Source organism: Saccopteryx bilineata, chromosome 5 (genome assembly GCF_036850765.1).
Source record: "Saccopteryx bilineata isolate mSacBil1 chromosome 5, mSacBil1_pri_phased_curated, whole genome shotgun sequence".
Lineage (NCBI taxonomy): Eukaryota > Metazoa > Chordata > Mammalia > Chiroptera > Emballonuridae > Saccopteryx > Saccopteryx bilineata.
In genome coordinates, this window is record NC_089494.1 from 237703461 (window position 1) to 237722420 (window position 18960).

The 18960-nt window shown below is 40.3% G+C and overlaps 1 protein-coding gene across 1 annotated transcript in view; it reads right to left on the reverse strand.

Moving 5' to 3' along the window:
- The window catches only part of WDR19 (WD repeat domain 19), an 83547-nt gene that overhangs the window by 26772 nt on the left and 37815 nt on the right, over nt 1–18960 (reverse strand). Inside the window, exons 16-26 of the mRNA XM_066233462.1 lie at nt 13693–13840; nt 13368–13572; nt 10776–10935; nt 10482–10592; nt 8013–8122; nt 6649–6706; nt 3434–3574; nt 3272–3354; nt 2711–2794; nt 864–1010; nt 469–593 (exon numbers count right to left, since the gene is read on the reverse strand). Coding sequence (XP_066089559.1) covers nt 469–593; nt 864–1010; nt 2711–2794; nt 3272–3354; nt 3434–3574; nt 6649–6706; nt 8013–8122; nt 10482–10592; nt 10776–10935; nt 13368–13572; nt 13693–13840 — 1372 coding nt within the window. The remainder of the gene's footprint in view (nt 1–468; nt 594–863; nt 1011–2710; nt 2795–3271; nt 3355–3433; nt 3575–6648; nt 6707–8012; nt 8123–10481; nt 10593–10775; nt 10936–13367; nt 13573–13692; nt 13841–18960) is intronic.

Here is an 18960-nt window from a genome sequence, read left to right on the forward strand (position 1 = left end):
TTTGGACTTTCAGAATCTTTCAAAACCACACCTTTTGTATATCACTCTTCATCAAAGTAACGATGCTCTTAATTTGTAACTCAAGTTTTAAATTTTATAAAAACATTTACTTTTTTAAAACAAACTAAAAAATATTTACTTTTTCAAAGCTCATTCTCACTCCTGTCACCTTCATTTTGGGACCCTGCTTTACCGCTGGTTGATCAATAGCGGGACTTAGGAAGTCTGGCTTCTCTTCTCTCAGAACTTACCCGCAAATCCTTAAGTTGTGAAAATGGTCTTATAAGTCCTTATCACCCTTTAGGGATCTTGAAATCTAACAAATGACATATAGGTATGTGTGTATTTATTTGTAAAACTGGTGGATGTCATGTGCTGTGGACATACCAATCTGGTCATTAGATTATAAGAGTTGAAGTGTTCTATGATAAAATCCTTAAGAAAAATTAGGGAAAACATAATATTTACCAATAATGTCTGCATAGATTTCCATTTTGTTGTGTTGCTGAGCCAGTGTAAAAGCTTCATTATTACATTTGGACATAACAAGAAACTGGATGGCAGATCCGTAGTCACCTAACTGGAGAAAAAACCTAAAACAAAGTGCTAAATTAGCTGGACTCATTTCAAATAAGTTTGTCATTTACAAAATAACAGTTTTCAGCCACGGGAGAAATAACAATGTACTAGGTGAACTGCAGTTCTATACTATAGGTTTGTGTTTGAAAAACATATTCTCATACACCGGCCACAACGAACAGTCTTTAAATTTAAACACTCACACCTAAAAAGAACAGAAAAGAATATTCCATTTGCTAAAGAGAAGAAGGGGCTTTCTTTTAAGCCTAGTGTTGGGAGGTCACCTGGCCACCATTTTGGCTCCTTCCAGAGACTGGGTCTCCCTGACGACGCTGACAGCCTTCTCGGGATTGTTGAGGTGGTCCAGGTGGAGCCGGATGACGCTGTCCCACTGCTTCGCACTCTCATACGCCACCACGGCTTCTTTGTATCTAAGAAACGGTTCAGACAAACTTTCTTCACACTTTTGGGGAAAACAATGTCAATAACTGTTTGGGACACTTCTCTTTATTGGCAGTAACTGCTTATTTTTCTTTTTTTTTTTTTTTTGTATTTTTCTGAAGCTGGAAACGGGGAGAGACAGTCAGACAGACTCCCGCATGCGCCTGACCGGGATCCACCCAGCATGCCCACCAGGGGCGATGCTCTGCCCACCAGGGGGCGATGCTCTGCCCCTCCAGGGCGTCGCTCTGCCGCGACCAGAGCCACTCTAGCGCCTGGGGCAGAGGCCAAGGAGCCATCCCCAGTGCCCGGGCCATCTTTGCCGGGAGGGGAAGAGAGAGACAGAGAGGAAGGAGAGGGGGTGGAGAAGCAAATGGGCGCTTCTCCTATGTGCCCTGGCTGGGAATCGAACCGGGTCCCCTGCACGCCAGGCTGACACTCTACCGCTGAGCCAACCGGCCAGGGCTGCTTATTTTTCTTAAATTTCTTTTTCTTTCATCAGAAATAATACCAGGAAACCATCTCACTAAAATATGTTCTCTTTGGGGTTTGATAAATTAATGAGAAATACCAATATTGAATTGTTTTTTCATTTAAACCATATCGCTATAAAATATTTTACATTTTACTGTTTTTGAAAAGTTGGATTCTAATATTAAAATAGGGTTATTTTAGAAAACAGAATATACAGAAGTTTTCACAATTACAGATACAGCTTCACAGTGATATATAAAATCTGTGTGTTGACCTCTAGATGGCGCTCAACTTCTCTTCAGTACGTACCCAAGCTCTCTAGCTTTTTCTACTTTAACAAGACATTTAATGTGTATCTGTTTCCTAAGGTTACTTTTCTAAAAGTGGAGGGTATTAACCTTTAAGAAATTTCTTGATACATGCTTCCAGATAACTTTCTAAATGTTTAGAAATTCACACTCCCATCAGTCAGGTGTAAAAAGTGCATTTGGACAGTATGGTTATTGATTTAATTTAATCTTTCCAAATATGACAGGTTAAAATGATACATAGAGATTTTTCATATTTGCATGAAGTGCAATGTCATAACTATTTTGTCTGGCCTGTGGTGGGGCAGAGGATAAAGCATCGATCTGGAATGCTGAGGTCGCCAGTTTGCAACCCTGGGCTTTCCTGGTCAGGGCACATATGGGAGTTGATGCTTCCTGCCCCCCCCTAAAATGAATAAATAAAATCTTAAAAATAACTACCTCCTCTGGTCTCCTTCTTGTCATTTTCCTCCTATCATCTTTGAGTTTTCTGTATTAAATTGCAGGAAATCTTTGTGTATTTAGGATATTAACTATCAATTGCTTTATTTTAATGCTGTTTTGAAGCTTAAAAAGTGCAACCACGGGTGTGGAATTCATGTTTCTTCACTTTTTCCCGCTCGGCATCAGGAAGTTATCTCCTTAATTACTTCATTTTCATGCCATATTATATAAAAAATTCTAGTATTTAACCCTCAAGTAGGAAGAAATACTCAATATTTGTATACATTAAGAATCAATGGAGGTATATAAAGTATGAAAAGAACTGAAGAGTCTGGTGCCACGGGTGGGTGAGGGCAGAGAGGTTTTGTTTCTCTGCTCCGCCTTTATTAGAGGGTTGCAAATATCAATGGTTAATTTATAAAACATTACTTTAACTTTGTACAAATTTGAGAAATTGTACAGACCTTCCATCTGCTTCCTTCGCTTTGGCATACTGTAAGTGAATCTTTGGGGAAGAGACATGAGGCAGGAGCTCACCAACTTTTGCCCTAGAAAGGTAGGTTTAGGAGAAAAATATCACCACTATATTCATTCAAAAAGTAACTTCCTACAATCAAATGTTAGTTTTCAAGATTCAAAAAACAGTAACCATGATCTTTTAACAATCCTGGATTCTCTAGGTAAAAGATGTAATTGCTGTTTATCTTGACCAATGCCTCCTCCCACAAGATCACCCCCGGTGGGAAAATGAAGGTTAGCTCATTAAGTCTTTGGGGCAAAAGGGCTTTTCTTTTTTTAGTAACTTATCTGATTAGGGATTTCCCCATACCAAATCAATAGAATGTGCTGTTCTTTGAAAAAATAATTATTAATACGAATTCATATAAAAGGAAAAGTAAGAGGAGACGGAGGGAAGGCCCAGAAGAGGGACTACGGCGAGCAGATAGGAGTGACTAGAGACAGGAGACCTCTGGGACAACAGTCAGCTCCACACCTGCTCAGAAGAAATGTCAGCAAATTCTTACCAATTCTTACAGCGTATGTAGACAGATGCTGCTTTGTCATAGTAGAGACCTTTTTCATAGAGTTGGGCTGCTTCTGAAAATTGCTAAAAGGACAGGAGATGATTAACACACTAGGTTTGCTGTGCAGAAGAACACCTGAGTGTCTGAGCACAGAAAGCACACCTTCACGTTCTCCAGGAGGGCCGCGCAGTCTCTCTTCAGGGCTCTGCTGGGGTGCTTGAGGGCCTGGCTGACCCCGCGCCGTATGTCCCCCATCCTGATGGACATCTGCGCCACACCGGCCAGGCACACCTCGTCATGTTCCTGTCGTTAGAAGGCAAGCCACAGATCAGACCTGAACTCAAAATGCTGTATGTTAGTCAAACAATTAACTTAAATCTAAAATGAGCCCAAAAGTTATGGTAAACTTTCATTAGCAAATCTCAAGAATTTGAAAAAAAAATTTTTTTTTTTTTTTTTTTCAAATCATCTGTTGCAAAGTTATTTCTCTTCTTCAGAAATCTAGATCTTTTGTGCTTAAGACCAAATTTGTACTACTCTTTGTCCTAATACCCCTGCACACCTTTTTTATGTCTTATTACTATAAAATTTTATGTAAGAAATATACTGGATACACAGCATAAATGCTATGAATAAAATGAAGAGAAAAGCAACTTATTAAATTAAAGATTTCTCTACTAGGCATGGTTAAACATAAAAACTTTATTTAAAATTATTTAATTCATTAAAGCTAATGATAGAACTTTTCAAATAACTAATCTGAGCTAGTAACATGTAATGTCAGATACATTTTATATAAAGCAGCACATCTAGTAGAATGTTCTGGGTTGATGGAGATGTTCTATATCTGCCCTAAAACAGCCACATGGCTAGTGAGCACTTAAAATATAGCTAGTGTGACAGAGAAACTGAATTTTATATTTTATTTAATTTTAAATCATCTAAATAGCCACGCGTGGCTAATGGTGACCATGTGGCTAGTAGTGACTGTATTTGATAACACAAATAAAAAATAAACTAAAACAGATGTAGCCAAACAAAGAAAATGTCAAAAAGCCAAAGACACATGAGCAAAGGATATGATTAGACAATTCATTAAAAAAATACAGTTGGCCAGCGTGACCTGTGGTGGCGCAGTGGATGGAGCATCAGCCTGAACGCCCAGGTCATCCGGTTCAAAACCCCAGGATTGCCCAGTGAAGGCACAAATGAGAAGCACCTACTACGAGTTGATGCTTCCCACTCCTCCCCCCCTTTTTCTCCCTCTCCTCTCTCTAAAATCAATCAATAAAATCTTAGAAAAAAATACAATTGGCCAATAAATACAACATGTTCAACTTCTCTAATAATCAAACACGTGAAATAAAATGAAACACCTTTTTTTGCTGATTAAATTGGCAGAGATAAAACAACTGATAACATTCAGTGTTGCTGAGAATGTGGGGGAAACGAACACTTTCATACATGACTGACAGCTGTAGGAACTATTACAATTTCTTTTAGAAAGCAATTTAGCAGCACAAAAAATTAAAAGCATGTATTTTATGACCTAGAAATCTTACCAGCACGAATATATCATTCAGAAATACTATCTTAGGTTGCTAAAGATATGTTCACTAGGAAGAATATTCATTGAGCTGTTTTTGATAGAAACAAAAAACAACTATAATTTAATAAGGGCATAGATGAAAAAGTATGGTACACTAGTCCCCTCTTATCCACAGTTTTACTTTCTGTTGTCAGCTGTGGTCTGAAAATATGAAATGGAAAATTCCAGCAATAACAATAAGTTTTAAACTGTGGGCCACTCTGAGAGGCCTGATGAAGTCTCATGTTGTCTGCCTAAGACATAAATCATCCCTTACCCAGCATTCCCTGCTGTCTTGGGTATCAGATCCACTGTCATGGTACTGGAGTGCTTGTGTTCAAGTAACCCTTATTTTGTTTAAAACTGACCCTGGCTGGGTAGCTCAGTTGGTTAGAGTGCTGTCCCAATATGCCAAGGTTGTGGGTTTGATCCCCGGTCAGGGCACAAACAAGAATCAACCAATGAATGCATTACATAAATGGAACACTAAATCAATGTTTCTCTCTCTGTCTCTCTCCTTCCTCTCTAAAAATCAATAAATAAAAATTAAAAAATAAAATGGCCCCAAAGTGCAGAGTAGTGATGCTGGCAGTCTGGATAGGCCAAAGAGGAGAGGTAGGTACTTTCTTTAAGGGAAAGTTTAGGACAGAGCAATGAGATGTTTTGAGAAAGCAAGACACCACACTCACCTAACTTCTATTGCAGTATACTGTTATAATTGTTCTATGCTATTTTAGTTATTGTTGTTAATCTCTTCCTGTGCCTGAGTTATAAATTAAACTTTATCATAGGTATGTAGCTTTAGGAAATAATGTAGTGTATTTGGTACAATACACAATATTAGTACTATTGTACTAGGTTTGGTACAATCCATGGTTTTGGACTTCCACTGGGGGTCTTGGAATGTATCCCCTGAGATCAAGGGGGGACTGTTATACCTCCAAACAACGGAATTACAGAAGTGTTAAAATTAAAACAACATCATATGTATTTACTCGGAGAGATCATGAAGAAAACAAAATGCTGCTTTTCACAGAATGAATTCTCAGTTGATCTTTGCTTAGTGAATGGAAATGGTTTCACTTCTGGAAAAAGTCCATACATATTTGTATGCTTAGAAGAGAGTCTGCTTGGAAATACACAAAATCGTTAACAGTGATTACCATTAATGGAAACAGAGAAGACAATGTTGGACTCTTACTTTTCATGTTTCCAAACTTTGGTGATTTTTAAAAATTGACTATAATAAAATTGTATTACTTTTGTAATAAAAAGGCTAGATATAAAGATATCATCAATTCTTAATGTGAAATTTAGCTTCTTGAGCTAAAATTCTGGGATGGAAGAATGGGTCAGAGCAGTGGCTAAAATTCACGCTTACCAGGTTCATTCATTGTAAAAGATACAGCATGAGAAATGGACAGTAGAAACTTCCGGCCTGAGCCTTCCCTTTCAAAGTGGTTATTGAGACTTTAAGACTAAAAGGAAAAGCCTCATGAAAATCACAGCCTGATGTGGAAAAGGATACAAATTTTACTCCCAACTTTAATAAGAAGCCTCATGTTTAGGATGCACTGGAAAACAGCTTTTACAAACTGATAAAAATATTGTCATCCTCAGTTTTTACAAGCTGAAAGTGATTTAACTGCCACCCTTGCAAAACTATTAATAAACTGGAAAAAGGCTTACCTACTAGTGAATACAATGCAAATACAATCATGACATTTTAAACAAAATTAGTAACAGGCCCAAAGATAATTATGCATATCTTAACTTTATTCAAATTTACCTTATTATCACCTGTTATTCCTTTCTCATAATGAGCCAAAGCATTTACATAATCACCCCTGAAACAAAAATCAGAGTGAATTTTAATAAATATTTAAGTATCTTATTTACATAGATGAGAGTTGGAAGATAATCTCTGTCATTGAGTTGCTTAGGCTTATAAAAGATGTGATAAACAACATATACAGCATTCTTTCAAGTGCAGCACATTATTATTTTGCTACTTTAAAGTGGATTATGCTAGACTATAAGGTACAAACTTTGTAGTAGCTAGGCATTTTTGGGAGCTACACAAAAGTTTATGGGGCACGTGGTTAATTATCTTCTTTGGGGCATTAAATGACAATCATGTGACCACAAAAACCAGTGTTTTTTTTTCAAACACCCAATATTTATAAGTAGACTCTGTATTGAGAAAGTATGAGTAGAAATGGAACAAAACATTAGGACTGCAGTACTGAGGGCACTGGTTCTTTCTGATAAAAAATAGTATACAAAATACAAACACTTCTACTCCCTAACCCATGACTGATGCCAACAGACCTGCACACATGTGAGAACTGACATTTGCAAGGAAGTTACTCATTTACTGCCTCTGCACGTATTTGTGTTAGCAGCACTGACCCTGGCTGAATGTGAACTAAAAGTGGATCAAGTGCTTTGAAATTTACACATTTATACAGCACTGGAATAAAAATATATAGTCTGTCAACTAAGACTATTGATAATTGAGACTGTCTGATAATTAAGTGTACTTGAAAATTCTAAATCTCTCAGAACAGACTATGGCATTTCCAAAGGAAGGAAAGATTTATGAAGATTTATTTACATATCATGAATGATCATTACTCTCCCGTGAAAAGCTTCTGCCTTCATTTTCAACATTAACTGCTGAATTTTTATCCACGTACAATTTAATTTAAAAAAGAAAAACTACAAATTTAAGCAATTAGAGGCTGTAGACCGAATTTGGTATTTTTCACTAAGCCTTGAAATTACACTATAAATCCTCAAAGTGTTCAAAGAGGCCAAGACCATGAGCATAGGTTATGAAAAGCAGCATGTCACTCTGACCATATGCATAACTGTTGTTGGCCAGATGTGATTCAAAACAATATTCAGACTCTAAATGTGGAAAAGGCTTAGACCTAGATTTAGATTTGGATGTTAAAAATCCATCATTACTTAGGAAAATATTTTTTTGTTTGTATAATTACTCTCTTTTCCCCTTAAAAAGCAATTATTAATCAACAGTGGGCCTTACAACAAACGGCAGTTTAGGATTGAAGATATGCAGTAATTATCTCAGTAATCAGTAATTCAGCAATTAGATACCAATGGAGACATACAGAGACAAGGACTTACGTGAATTCAAGCTGAATAGCATATTCTTTCGATAGAAGCGGGATCTGGCTGGGGGCCAGGCGCTTCGCCAGCTGCAGGGCGCTGTCCCAGTGCTGCAGGTCTCTTCTCATCTGTTGGGAAGAAAGAGGAATGAACACGGCATTCTGCGCAGTCACCACATAGCGCTAGTTTTAATCAACTTTTTGTTTAAAAGCTGAAACTTGATCTTTGCAAGAATAATACATAACTATGGTATACTTTCTCAATAGGGGTGAGAGAGCCCCCAAGGGGGTAAACATTAATTTGGGGGAAGCAATAACATCTTAGCTACTATTATAATGGCTTGTGGCCCTCCAAACCATTCAGTTCTAACCAACAGTTTATTCTTTAGTACTTTTCTCAGTGGTAAAAATTAAATTGAACTAAAATAAATTCAATCAAACCAATTATTCATTTCCTTCTTAGTGGGGAGATACAAAATGTTGAGAACTACTTTACTACAGGTTATTTTCTGAGGAAATCTGAAGCTATATCACAACACAAATATAAATAAAATGTGAATGTGTCTTTGTCTCCTGCTGTCTTTTATTTGTGTCTGGTATGTAATCCCAAATGTAAACTAATCAAGAATCCTTTAGAGTTCATTCTCGCTTTATTCATGTTTTATAAAGAATTGGTCACCTGACCAGGCGGTGGCCGGTGGATAGAGCTTCGGACTGGGATGCGGAGAACCCAGGTTCTAGACCCCGAGGTTGCCAGCTTGAGCGCGGGCTCATCTGATTTGAGCAAAGCTCACCAGCTTGGACCCAAGGTCACTGGCTTGAGCAAGGGGTTACATGGTCTGCTGTAGTCCCACGGTCAAGGCACAAATGAAAAAGCAATCAATGAACAACTAAGGTGTCACAACAAAAAACTAATGATTGATGCTTCTCATCTCTTTCCGTTCCTGTCTCTGTCCCTGTCTATCCCTCTCTCTGACTGTCTCTGTAAAATAAAAAAAAAGAATTGCTAATAGTGAACATATTTCAAGTGTTACTTTCTGCCAGATAATGTTCCAGGGCATTAGCTTATTTGCTTTTCACAACTAGGCCTTTTGCAATGAACCGTTCTTGTGCCCATTTTAGAGATCCAAAAACTGAGGCAGAAGAGGCTCGATTTGTACACAAAGTCACACTGTTAATATGTGGCAGAGCTGGGCAGTAGGGCTTTGCCTCTAGTGAACTTGTCAGCCTTCAAAGTGAGGTTAAAGGAACGACAGGGTGCAATCCCCACTCTCCACTGGGAAGCCATCACCTCAAACGCTTTACAAACCTTGTGGTACATGACGAGTGTCCACAGCTCAATGCAGAAGAGTTAAGCTGTCTTTGCCCTCACTCCTCGCAGACAGATTCCTGCTTCAGTGCATACCAACCCAAATCTGAGTATTTCTCAGGGTGTCCCCAAGTATCTCAAATGATATTGCACAATTACCTAAATTTTTTCTTAAAATTAATTTAATTCACTTAATATTTAAAAATGAAAATCTGCTATAGAACACTTTAAAAAGGGTACGTCATGAAATAAATTGAAAATGTTTTCAAAACACCTCCTCTCTGTATCTGCGGAAATGCTGGTTTGATGAGGAATAACAGGGAGACAGCAGTGGCCACTTTTGTCTTTTCTGTTCATCAGGCATAGTTAAGATCACACCTCACCTTTAAGTCTTTACAACAACCCTGCGGCCTAGATATTGTTATCCATACTTCAAAAAATTGGGATCTTGGGCACAGAAAGATGAAATAACTTTTTCAAGGTTACACAGAGGTGGAACTTGAACCCAGAACTGTCTGACTCTGAAGCCAAGCCCACATTCTTAATCACCATTCCATACAGCTACTTCTCTCTTCTCCTGGCTTTGAACGAGGCTGCTCACTCTGCTCCAGGCCCTCCGCTGACATGCTCACCTCTGGGAAACAAGTGATGGTACACTAGTCCTCAGCCCACCTTTTAATGCAGAGGAGAACTTCATACAATAAATAAAGATAAACGTGTCCCACTTTTCAAACAGAGAAAACAACAGTACTGTGAGGGTTCAATGAATTACGATGTGTCACGTGCTTATGGAAGTACCTGGCGCAGGGGAGCACTCAATAAACGGGGCTGTTTTCATTTGTATGTGTCTTTGTAAGTCAGAAAATCTGTTCTCTTCGGACTTTAAATTATAATGTTACTATACCATGCCTTTTATGACTCCACAAGATGCAGAAGGAAAACAGTTGTGAAGTTAATGAGTACTCAGGGGTTCTTAGAGCTGCGGTCTCTGTTCTGGGAGGAGCAGGGCCCGTGGTCCCTGGTGCCCAGGACCGTTAACCGTGTGAAGGTGAAACACCGCTTCGCCTGTCCATGCTCCCACCCGGCTGCTGCCGTACCTCCAGGACAGCAGAACCGTTAACCGTGTGAAGGTGAAACACCTCTTCACCTGTCCGTGCTCCCACCCGCCTGCTGCCGTACCTCCAGGGCAGCAACGGGACAGCCGGATGCAAGATACAGGTCCTGAGCCAGGTTGAAGTCATTAGTAAACATGGCAAGATGTCCCGCCAAAAGACTGTAGTCCTCTATTCCCTACAAATAAAAGTTTTAATGAGAATACAAGGGTTTAATTAAAAAACAACTTTGCTTAGTAACAAGTGGTAATGTTCTATCAATTAACCTGTTTATTCGTGAGGTAAAATTACAGAAATTTAAAATGTATGAATAAATACCATTTAAATCCTAACCTGATAATTCTCATCAGATGCTGTTTACCTTTATTTTTTCCAAGGACATCACCATGGCAACATCTCTAATTGTCCGGTAAACGTGGATTGCAAACTCCACTTCCATGTGGTACAGACACGCTCCGGCCAGTTCAGCCCAGGCAGCGTGGTCATTCAGAACCCTGCAGAGTTCCCAAGCGTGGGAAAACCTGGAGTTTGAATACACAAGTTAGTCAGGGAGCTCTATTTGCCCCTACTAGGCAATTTTCAGATTAGACATAATTTAATGTTATATCCTAGATACATTTTGTGAAACGTTTCTTAGTCTGTCATACTTCCAAGTTATGAAAAATCACACAGATTTTTCTTCCTTTTTTATACAGATAATTCTTGATTTTTTATTATTAATCTAAACCTACTCTGGGTAACCACCTTCCCCCATTAACAACTAATTCTACTTAGTTTTGGTTTACTTCACACATGGATGAAAATTATTTATTTCCTCACATAAAGTCTAATAAAATTAGTACTCTATTCTTATAAATTTGGATGTTTAAGACAGGGGTCAGCAAACTATGGCCTACAAGCCAAAGCCAGTCAGCTGCCAGTTTGTTTGTTTTATTAAATGTTTATTTTATTAATTTTAGAGGTAGAGGAAGGGAGAGAGAGACAGGAACATCAATCTGTTCCTGTCTGTGTCCTGACCAGGACTAGACGGGCAACCGCTGCCCTTCGGGATGATGTTCTAACCAACTGAGCTATCTGACCAGGGCTCAGCTGTCTGTTCTTGAAAGTAGAGTCTGAGCAGAACTCATCAGCCTGCTTGTCCTGGACTGTCTCAGGGCTCACGCGCTACAACAGCTGACTTGAATTGTTGTGACAGAGACCCTATGGCCCTTAAAGTGTGAAACACGTACCATTTGGCCCATCACAGAAAAAATTTGCTGACTTCTGGTTTAAAATATGACCATAAATGCCAATTAAGTTTTTTGTGGAGCCTTTACATTAATGAATATATTACACCTACCAATCTATTCACTGCATTTTCCCGTCTAACACACATTTACTGAACACATATTATGCACCAGGAACTGTATTTGGAACTAGGACACAAAGGTCAAACACAGTCATTGTCCTTCAGGGGTGGTAACTGGGGAAGGTGGAAGAGACAGCTAATTAAACAGATGACTATAACATAGTATAAAAGAAGTAATCGAGTGCTTACAATATGTGAGTCTTTGTGCTAAGTACTTTGTATACATTCTCTCACTGGATTACGCTGACAACCCTACCCACTATGTGTTATTATCATTTCTCCTTTATAGATGAGGAAAGTGAGGATTCGAGGCCTTAAAAGACTAACCCAAGTCACACAGTGGTGAATGATCAAGTTCCCTAAACCACTATAGATATTGTATCCTGTCTCTGAGGCAACTCATCAGAAAGAGTGCCAATGGTTGGGGGGCTTCAGGGAAGGCTTCCTGGAGTAGGAGGGACACCACTAAATAGTGAAGAATGAAGCATTACTACATACAGAGAGAGGGGAAGGGCATTCCAGGAAGAGAGAGCAACATGTGCCAAGGCAAAGAACCCTGAAAAACACTGACTTCAGGCAGCCAGTGGAAGAAAGAGGAAGCAGAGGAGTGGGGACAGCTGAGGCTGGTATCAGACCATCAAGTGCCTACTATGTCAAGCTGAGTTCCCCAAGAAGCATTTCTCCCTACAGGCAACGAAAGTCATTGAAAGATCTTCAGCAGGGGAATAAGAGGGCCAGACTCACATTTTCAAAAGTGTGTGGAGAATAGGTGAGACTGTTATGAGGCTAGCAGCAGAGAGTAGTCAGTAAGTAGTTACGTTATAGTACATTATTTCAAATGAGGGCCTGACTTAAGACTGGGCAAACAGAAGGAGAAAAGGATACGGGGCGGGGTGTATGTGCGTGCAGGTATGTGTATTAGGACATGTGCATGTATGATTAGAACGAGGGAGGAAATGGGGTTGGGGAAGACAAGGAGCTGTTCTGAACAGGCATGTACGAGCAGCTCACGGACTCTCAACTACAATATGGTGAGTAGGCAATGGTCAATACAGGTTTAAGTTGAAGATGCACATTTTGAAGTCAGCCTCGTATAGACAGTATTGAAGCCACATAAGTAGGAAATTCATGCAGGAAAAATAATTAGTGCGCGAAGGGAAGAAGGAAGCTCTTTGAGGAACAGCAACGTGTTCCTCAAAAGATGGTCAGAAGAACCAGAAACACAAAGGAATTCACAGCAGCCCTAAGACACAGGAGGAAAAAGCAGGAAGAGGAAATCTCAAGCAAGGCAAAATCAAACTTCATTATTATGAAATTAAGATACTGGTGAAATAACTGTTTATTAGAATTTCACAACAACTGCACTATTTGGGTGATCAAAAACCTTTTAATTCTGAGGTGTTTTTTTTTAATAAAGCACTGATATTACACTATGACCTTCTTTAGAATTCACACCCATTCTCATGTCCATTATCTTAGCTGAGCCTGACAATAATCCTGTGAAGTAATCGAGGTAAATGCTATTATCTCCATCCATTTTAATAGGAGTTGACCTTGAAAATCACAAAAGCAAATAAGCTCCACGAGAAGTGTTTAGAAGCCTACCTTTTCAGCATTAAAGTCTGTGTCAGCATTGACCTTAGGCCACCAGGCCCCACCTCCTGGAGACGGCCGAGAAAGCTGTGAGTGCTGAGGGAGATGATGTTTACTTTCCCACTCTGTGTCTGGCAGGTCACATCTCCATTGTATAACAGCAAAGGTTTATGGGAGAAGGGAACTTTGGTGCCACCAGCCAAAATGACCTTAGAGCCTACATTATAACACAGACACCTTAATGCTGAAAGATAATACTCAGCACAGACATCAGAAAGGCATGTTTTCATTTCATTGCAATGGAAATTAACAAATGTACAAAAAAGTGATTGAGTACCTTGTATAGTGTCCTTGTGAAAGACATAAGTGTACACCTTATCATCATCGTAAGCAATAAAGACACCTTTATCCAATGGCCAGTTTTCCCAAAGAACACCCTTAATGGTTGGTGAGAAATCTGGAATCTCACATGTAGCATCGTTGACCTACAAAATGGGATGGAAAGATTTGCCCCAGCCTGCACAGGAATCACCACCCCTTGCCGTGGGAGGAGACTCAGCAGCACAGCTGACCAGCCTGTGTTCAATCTAACAACACTCCAGCCAAACAGGAAGGAACATTCTTTTTTTCCTATTCCTAAACTAGGTCTGGCTTTAAAAAGAAACAACACAACTACAATTGCATGGGAAGTCAAGGCTTTTACCTAAAATTGGGTTCCTTTGCAAGAGTAACTACAAGCTGGGGACACACAGCCTGGGCGCTGAGGATGGCTCTGTGGCCTCTGCCTCAGGCGCTGGAATGGCTCTGGTTGCAACAGAGCAACGCCCCAGATGGGCAGAGCATCGCCCCCTGGTGGGCATGCCGGGTGGATCCCAGTCGGGCGCATGTGGGAGTCTGTCTGACTGCCTCCCCATTTCCAACTTCAGAAAAATACAAAAAAATAAAAATAAATAAATAAATAAATAAATAAATAAAAAGTGGAAGCTACTCAGGATGACGGAAGCTTCAACTATGAACACGTGTTAGAAACTTCTCAATCCTGGGCACAGAAATGCTACAACTAGAGAACAAACAGAAATTAATTCATACATGATTTGAAATGTTAATAAATTCCACTATGTTATATTTCAAAAACTCTACAATACGCCCTGGCGGTTGGCTCAGTGGTAGAGTATCAACCCGGTGTGTGGAAGTCCCAGGTTCAATTCCCAGCGAGGGCACACAGAAGAAGTGCTCATCTGCTTCTCCACTCTTCACCCTCTCCTTCCTCTCTATCTCTCTCTTCCTCTCCTGCAGCCAAGGCTCCATGGGAGCAAAGTAGGCCCCGGCACTGAAGACAGCTCTATGGCCTCTGCCTCAGGCATCCCAGATGGGCAGAGCATCGCCCCCTGGTGGGCATGCCGGGTAGATCCCAGTCGGGCGCATGCAGGAGTCTGTCTGACTCCCTCCCTGCTTCTAACTTTGGGAAAATACAATACAAATAAACAAACAAAAGAATTCTACAATGCACTCTAACAAACATAAAATGTACTGCTATGGTAATATAAACTATTTAAAAAATCAGTCCAGGCCTGACCTGTGGTGGCACAGTGGATAAAGCGTCGACCTGGAAATGCTGAGGTTGCCGGTTTGAAACCCTGGGCTTGCCTGGTCAAGGCACATATGGGAGTTGATGCTTCCAGCTCCTCCCCCTTTCTCTCTCTCTGTCTCTCCTCTCCTCTCTAAAATGAATAAATAAAAAAAAAAAAAAAAATCAGTCCAACTATTCCTGTGGACTCAGGCCACTAGGCTAATATATATGCTGAACGTGGAGCTGAGAAATGCCTGCTTTCTCCCTAATCTATCTTCCTCTAAAAATAAGGATGAAATTCTAAATTCCTGCAAATGATAATACTGTAGAGTCGTGCTGGCCAGTAGAGTAGCTGCTACTTACTATCTACAGGTGGGTATGAGTATTAAAATACGTCCAGTCCAAATTAATGAGGAAGTGTATAAACTATGCACTGGTCTCAAGAAGTTCGTATCAAGAATAGAGTGTAAAATAGCTCAGCAATTATTTTTTGTATTGGTTACATACTGAACTGATGTTATTGGATTAAATTAAATATATTGTTAAAATTAACTCCATCTGTTCCTTTTTACTTTTTTAAAAAATGCAGCTAGTAGAAAATTAAAAGTTATATAGGTGGTTCAAATTATATTTCCATTACATAGTGCTGCTTACCAGGTATTGTACTACTTACTTTGGTATGTAACCTCATTTAATTCTAACCTCATAGTCTACAACACAGACACTGTTAACATGTCCTTCGCAGATGAAGAAACTGAGGTACAGAGAAACTTGCCCTAAGTCACACAGCTAATAAGTTGAAGAGCTAGGATTCGAACCAGGCAGTGTGGCTCTAGTCCAGGGGTCCCCAAACTACGGCCCGCGAGCCACATGCAGCCCCCTGAGGCCATTTATCTGGCCCCACCGCACTTCCGGAAGGGGCACCACCATCTCATTAGCCAAAAGCAGGCCCATAGTTCCCATTGAAATACTGGTCAGTTTGTTGATTTAAATTTACCTGTTCTTTATTTTAAATATTGTATTTGTTCCCGTTTTGTTTTTTTACTTTAAAATAAGATATGTGCAGTGTGCATAGGGATTTGTTCATAGGTTTTTTTATAGTCCGGCCCTCCAATGGTCTGAGGGACAGTGAACTGGCCCCCTGTGTAAAAAGTTTGGGGACCCCTGCTCTAGTCTATGCTTCTAAGCACTATTGCATACTGACTTTCAGTTTGTAAGGACGAGCACACCAGTGCCAAAGACTAGTGGCAGAATTTTGCTTTTAAAGGGTAACCATTTGTTGAGTGTTTATTATGTGGCAGACAATGTACTAAACACTTTACTTGCATTGTGAATTTAATTTTTATACAGCAACCTACAAAATAGGTGCTAGAACTGAATTCCTTTGATAGGTAGGGAAATTAGGACTCCAATCAGATTGAGAGCTCTGGAGGAAGCCACTCTGGGCTTATATCAATAATGACATCTACGAGCTGTGTGACCTTGGACAAGTCACTTATCTTTCCTATGCCTCAGTTTCTTCATCTTTGAAATGGCAATAATAGTATTTATTTCTGGGGCTGCTAGGATTGAAAGATATCTCTGATATATGTAAAGAGTACTCAGCACAGAAATACTGTTGTTATTACTCATCTTAAATTCAGGTCTGTTTGTCTATAAGTCCATGCACTGAACTACTTTACTGCCTCTTGCAAGCACAGTGTGTTTATCTACTTTCTAGAATATATCACAAGTCATCCTTCATGGGCATACAGAGAGTGATGGGCTATATAGGTTGTTTTATTAGGGCACATGTAAGAAAAAAGTCATCTCTCCCAATTCTAACGTACAACGTGAGTCACTTCCTTACTATCCACACAGTGAGGAAAAATAAATTGAATAAGTAATATGCATATGAAGGGAAATTGCAAGTAAGTTGAAGAATTTTAAAGAATACTACTTGTAGTCTGAATAGTTACATGTTTGCATACATGTATATCACAGGAGCAATGCTTCTCTCAAATTATTTGAAGTTGAGTGGATAATTAAGCTGCAATCCTAGCACACAATGACAGGGTGGGCGTTAAAATCAAAGGAGGGCTCTGGTCTAGAGTCCAAGGGCCTCAGTGTGGCCTCCTGCCGTGGCCGAGGCCTCCTTTCCCTTCCCTTCTAAGCTGGTCTTACTCATAGAAAAGACTGGGTATTAGTTAAAAGAGGAATTTACTCCTGTGGGCACAACACTCCCCTCTGATATCTTGCCCAACCACTTAAAAAATTCTAACCTACTTAAGAAGTCTTCATTGAATAAAAGCAAACACCTGCCTACACATCAGGTGAGGAGAACCTACACTGTCATGGAGTCATTCTTTGTGTGGATTGTTTTATCTGGGTGTTTTGTCTTAATATTCAAGTTGCAGGTTAGAACTGGACCAGGGAGTGGGGATGAGCACCAACAAGTGAGATAATTCTTGATTTGAGGGGTTCAAGGGTGGTCAAGAGGGTGGGGCTTTAATTAACACCTGCTAACTAGCTATCCTGTGCTTGATAACATGTTTGGAAAAATTAATGGACTGATACCTCATTCTAACTCTATGAGGGAGGTCATACTGGCCTCTTTAACAGAAATTATCAAGAAAAGAAAAACTGTAAAAAAAAGATGTATTAACTGGTCTAGGCAGGCCTTTCTTTGCCCTTTCGCTAGCAGTCAGACCCAGTTCTGACTAGCCCTGGTCAGATCCATGATTCTCTCCAACTGTCTGGGCAGCCTGTGCAGGCAGCAGTGCCCACCTGTGGGGAATCCGCACTGGGAGGCAGGCAGCTAGCTTCCATGCGCCCTGGTACAGAAAAAAAATCTGTACAAGATTGAGTTTCCTTATTGCGCAGAGGTATCTCAAGGCTATCGTTACATCAATGTCATTTCTCCTCATTGGTTTTGTGATTGGAAGAGGAACGTGCTAAGAACTAGCGCATTAAAAATCATGCATAAATGATCCAGTCACTCTTGAGGAAACCTGCTGTATTTGTCAAAGAAAAAGAAAAAGAAAAAAAATGAAGGGAAGAGAAAGGTAAAAAGGAAGAAAGGGAATACAGGGAGAGAGAAAGAGAGAGAAAGAGAAGGAAAAAGTTTTAGTATCTAGGAAAGTGCAGAATGAGGGGAAAGCTGTCTTCATGGAAATGTCTCTTCTCTAAGGTGAAGAACAGACCCCTGGGGGATAGTTCCTAATGGTGGGGCTAAGAACATACTAATTCATTAACTGGATATCAAAAATAAATAAAAACTTCTAGTAAATGATGTAAAAACACATTTCCTTTTTAAAATTTTTAATTTTTTTTCTTCTTTGCCAAGTAAGAGGAGGGAAGATGGAGAGACAGACTTTCACATGCACCTCAACCAGGATCCAACTGGCAACCCCCATCTGGGGCTGATGCTCTGCCCATCTAGGGCTATGTTTGCAACCAAACTATTTTTAGCACCTGAGATAGAAGCTCCATGGAACCATCCTCAGCATTCAGGGCCAATGTGCTCAAACCAATCAAGCCATGGCTGTGGAAGAGGAAGAAAGAGAAAAAGAGAGAGACAGGGTAGAAGGGGAGGGAGAGTGGAGAAGCAGATGGGTGCTTCTCCTGTGTGCCCTGACTGGGAATTAAATCTGGGACATCCACATGCCCGGCTGATGCTCTACGGCTGAGCCAACTGGCCAGGATCCTAAATCTGTTTTCAAAAAAGTTAAATATGGCCCTGGCCGGTTGGCTCAGTGGTAGAGCATCGGCCTGGCGTGCAGGAGTCCCGGGTTCGATTCCCAGCCAGTGCACACAGGAGAAGTGCTCATCTGCTTCTCCACCCCTCCCCCTCTCCTTCCTCTCTGTCTCTCTCTTCCCCTCCCGCAGCCGAGGCTCCACTGGAGCAAAGTTGGCCCGAGCACTGAGGATGGCTCTGTGGCCTCTGCCTCAGGCGCTAGAATGGCTCTGGTCGCAACAGAGCAATGCCCCAGATGGGCAGAGCATCGCCCCCTGGTGGGCATGCCAGGTGGACCCCGGTCGGGCACATGCGGGAGT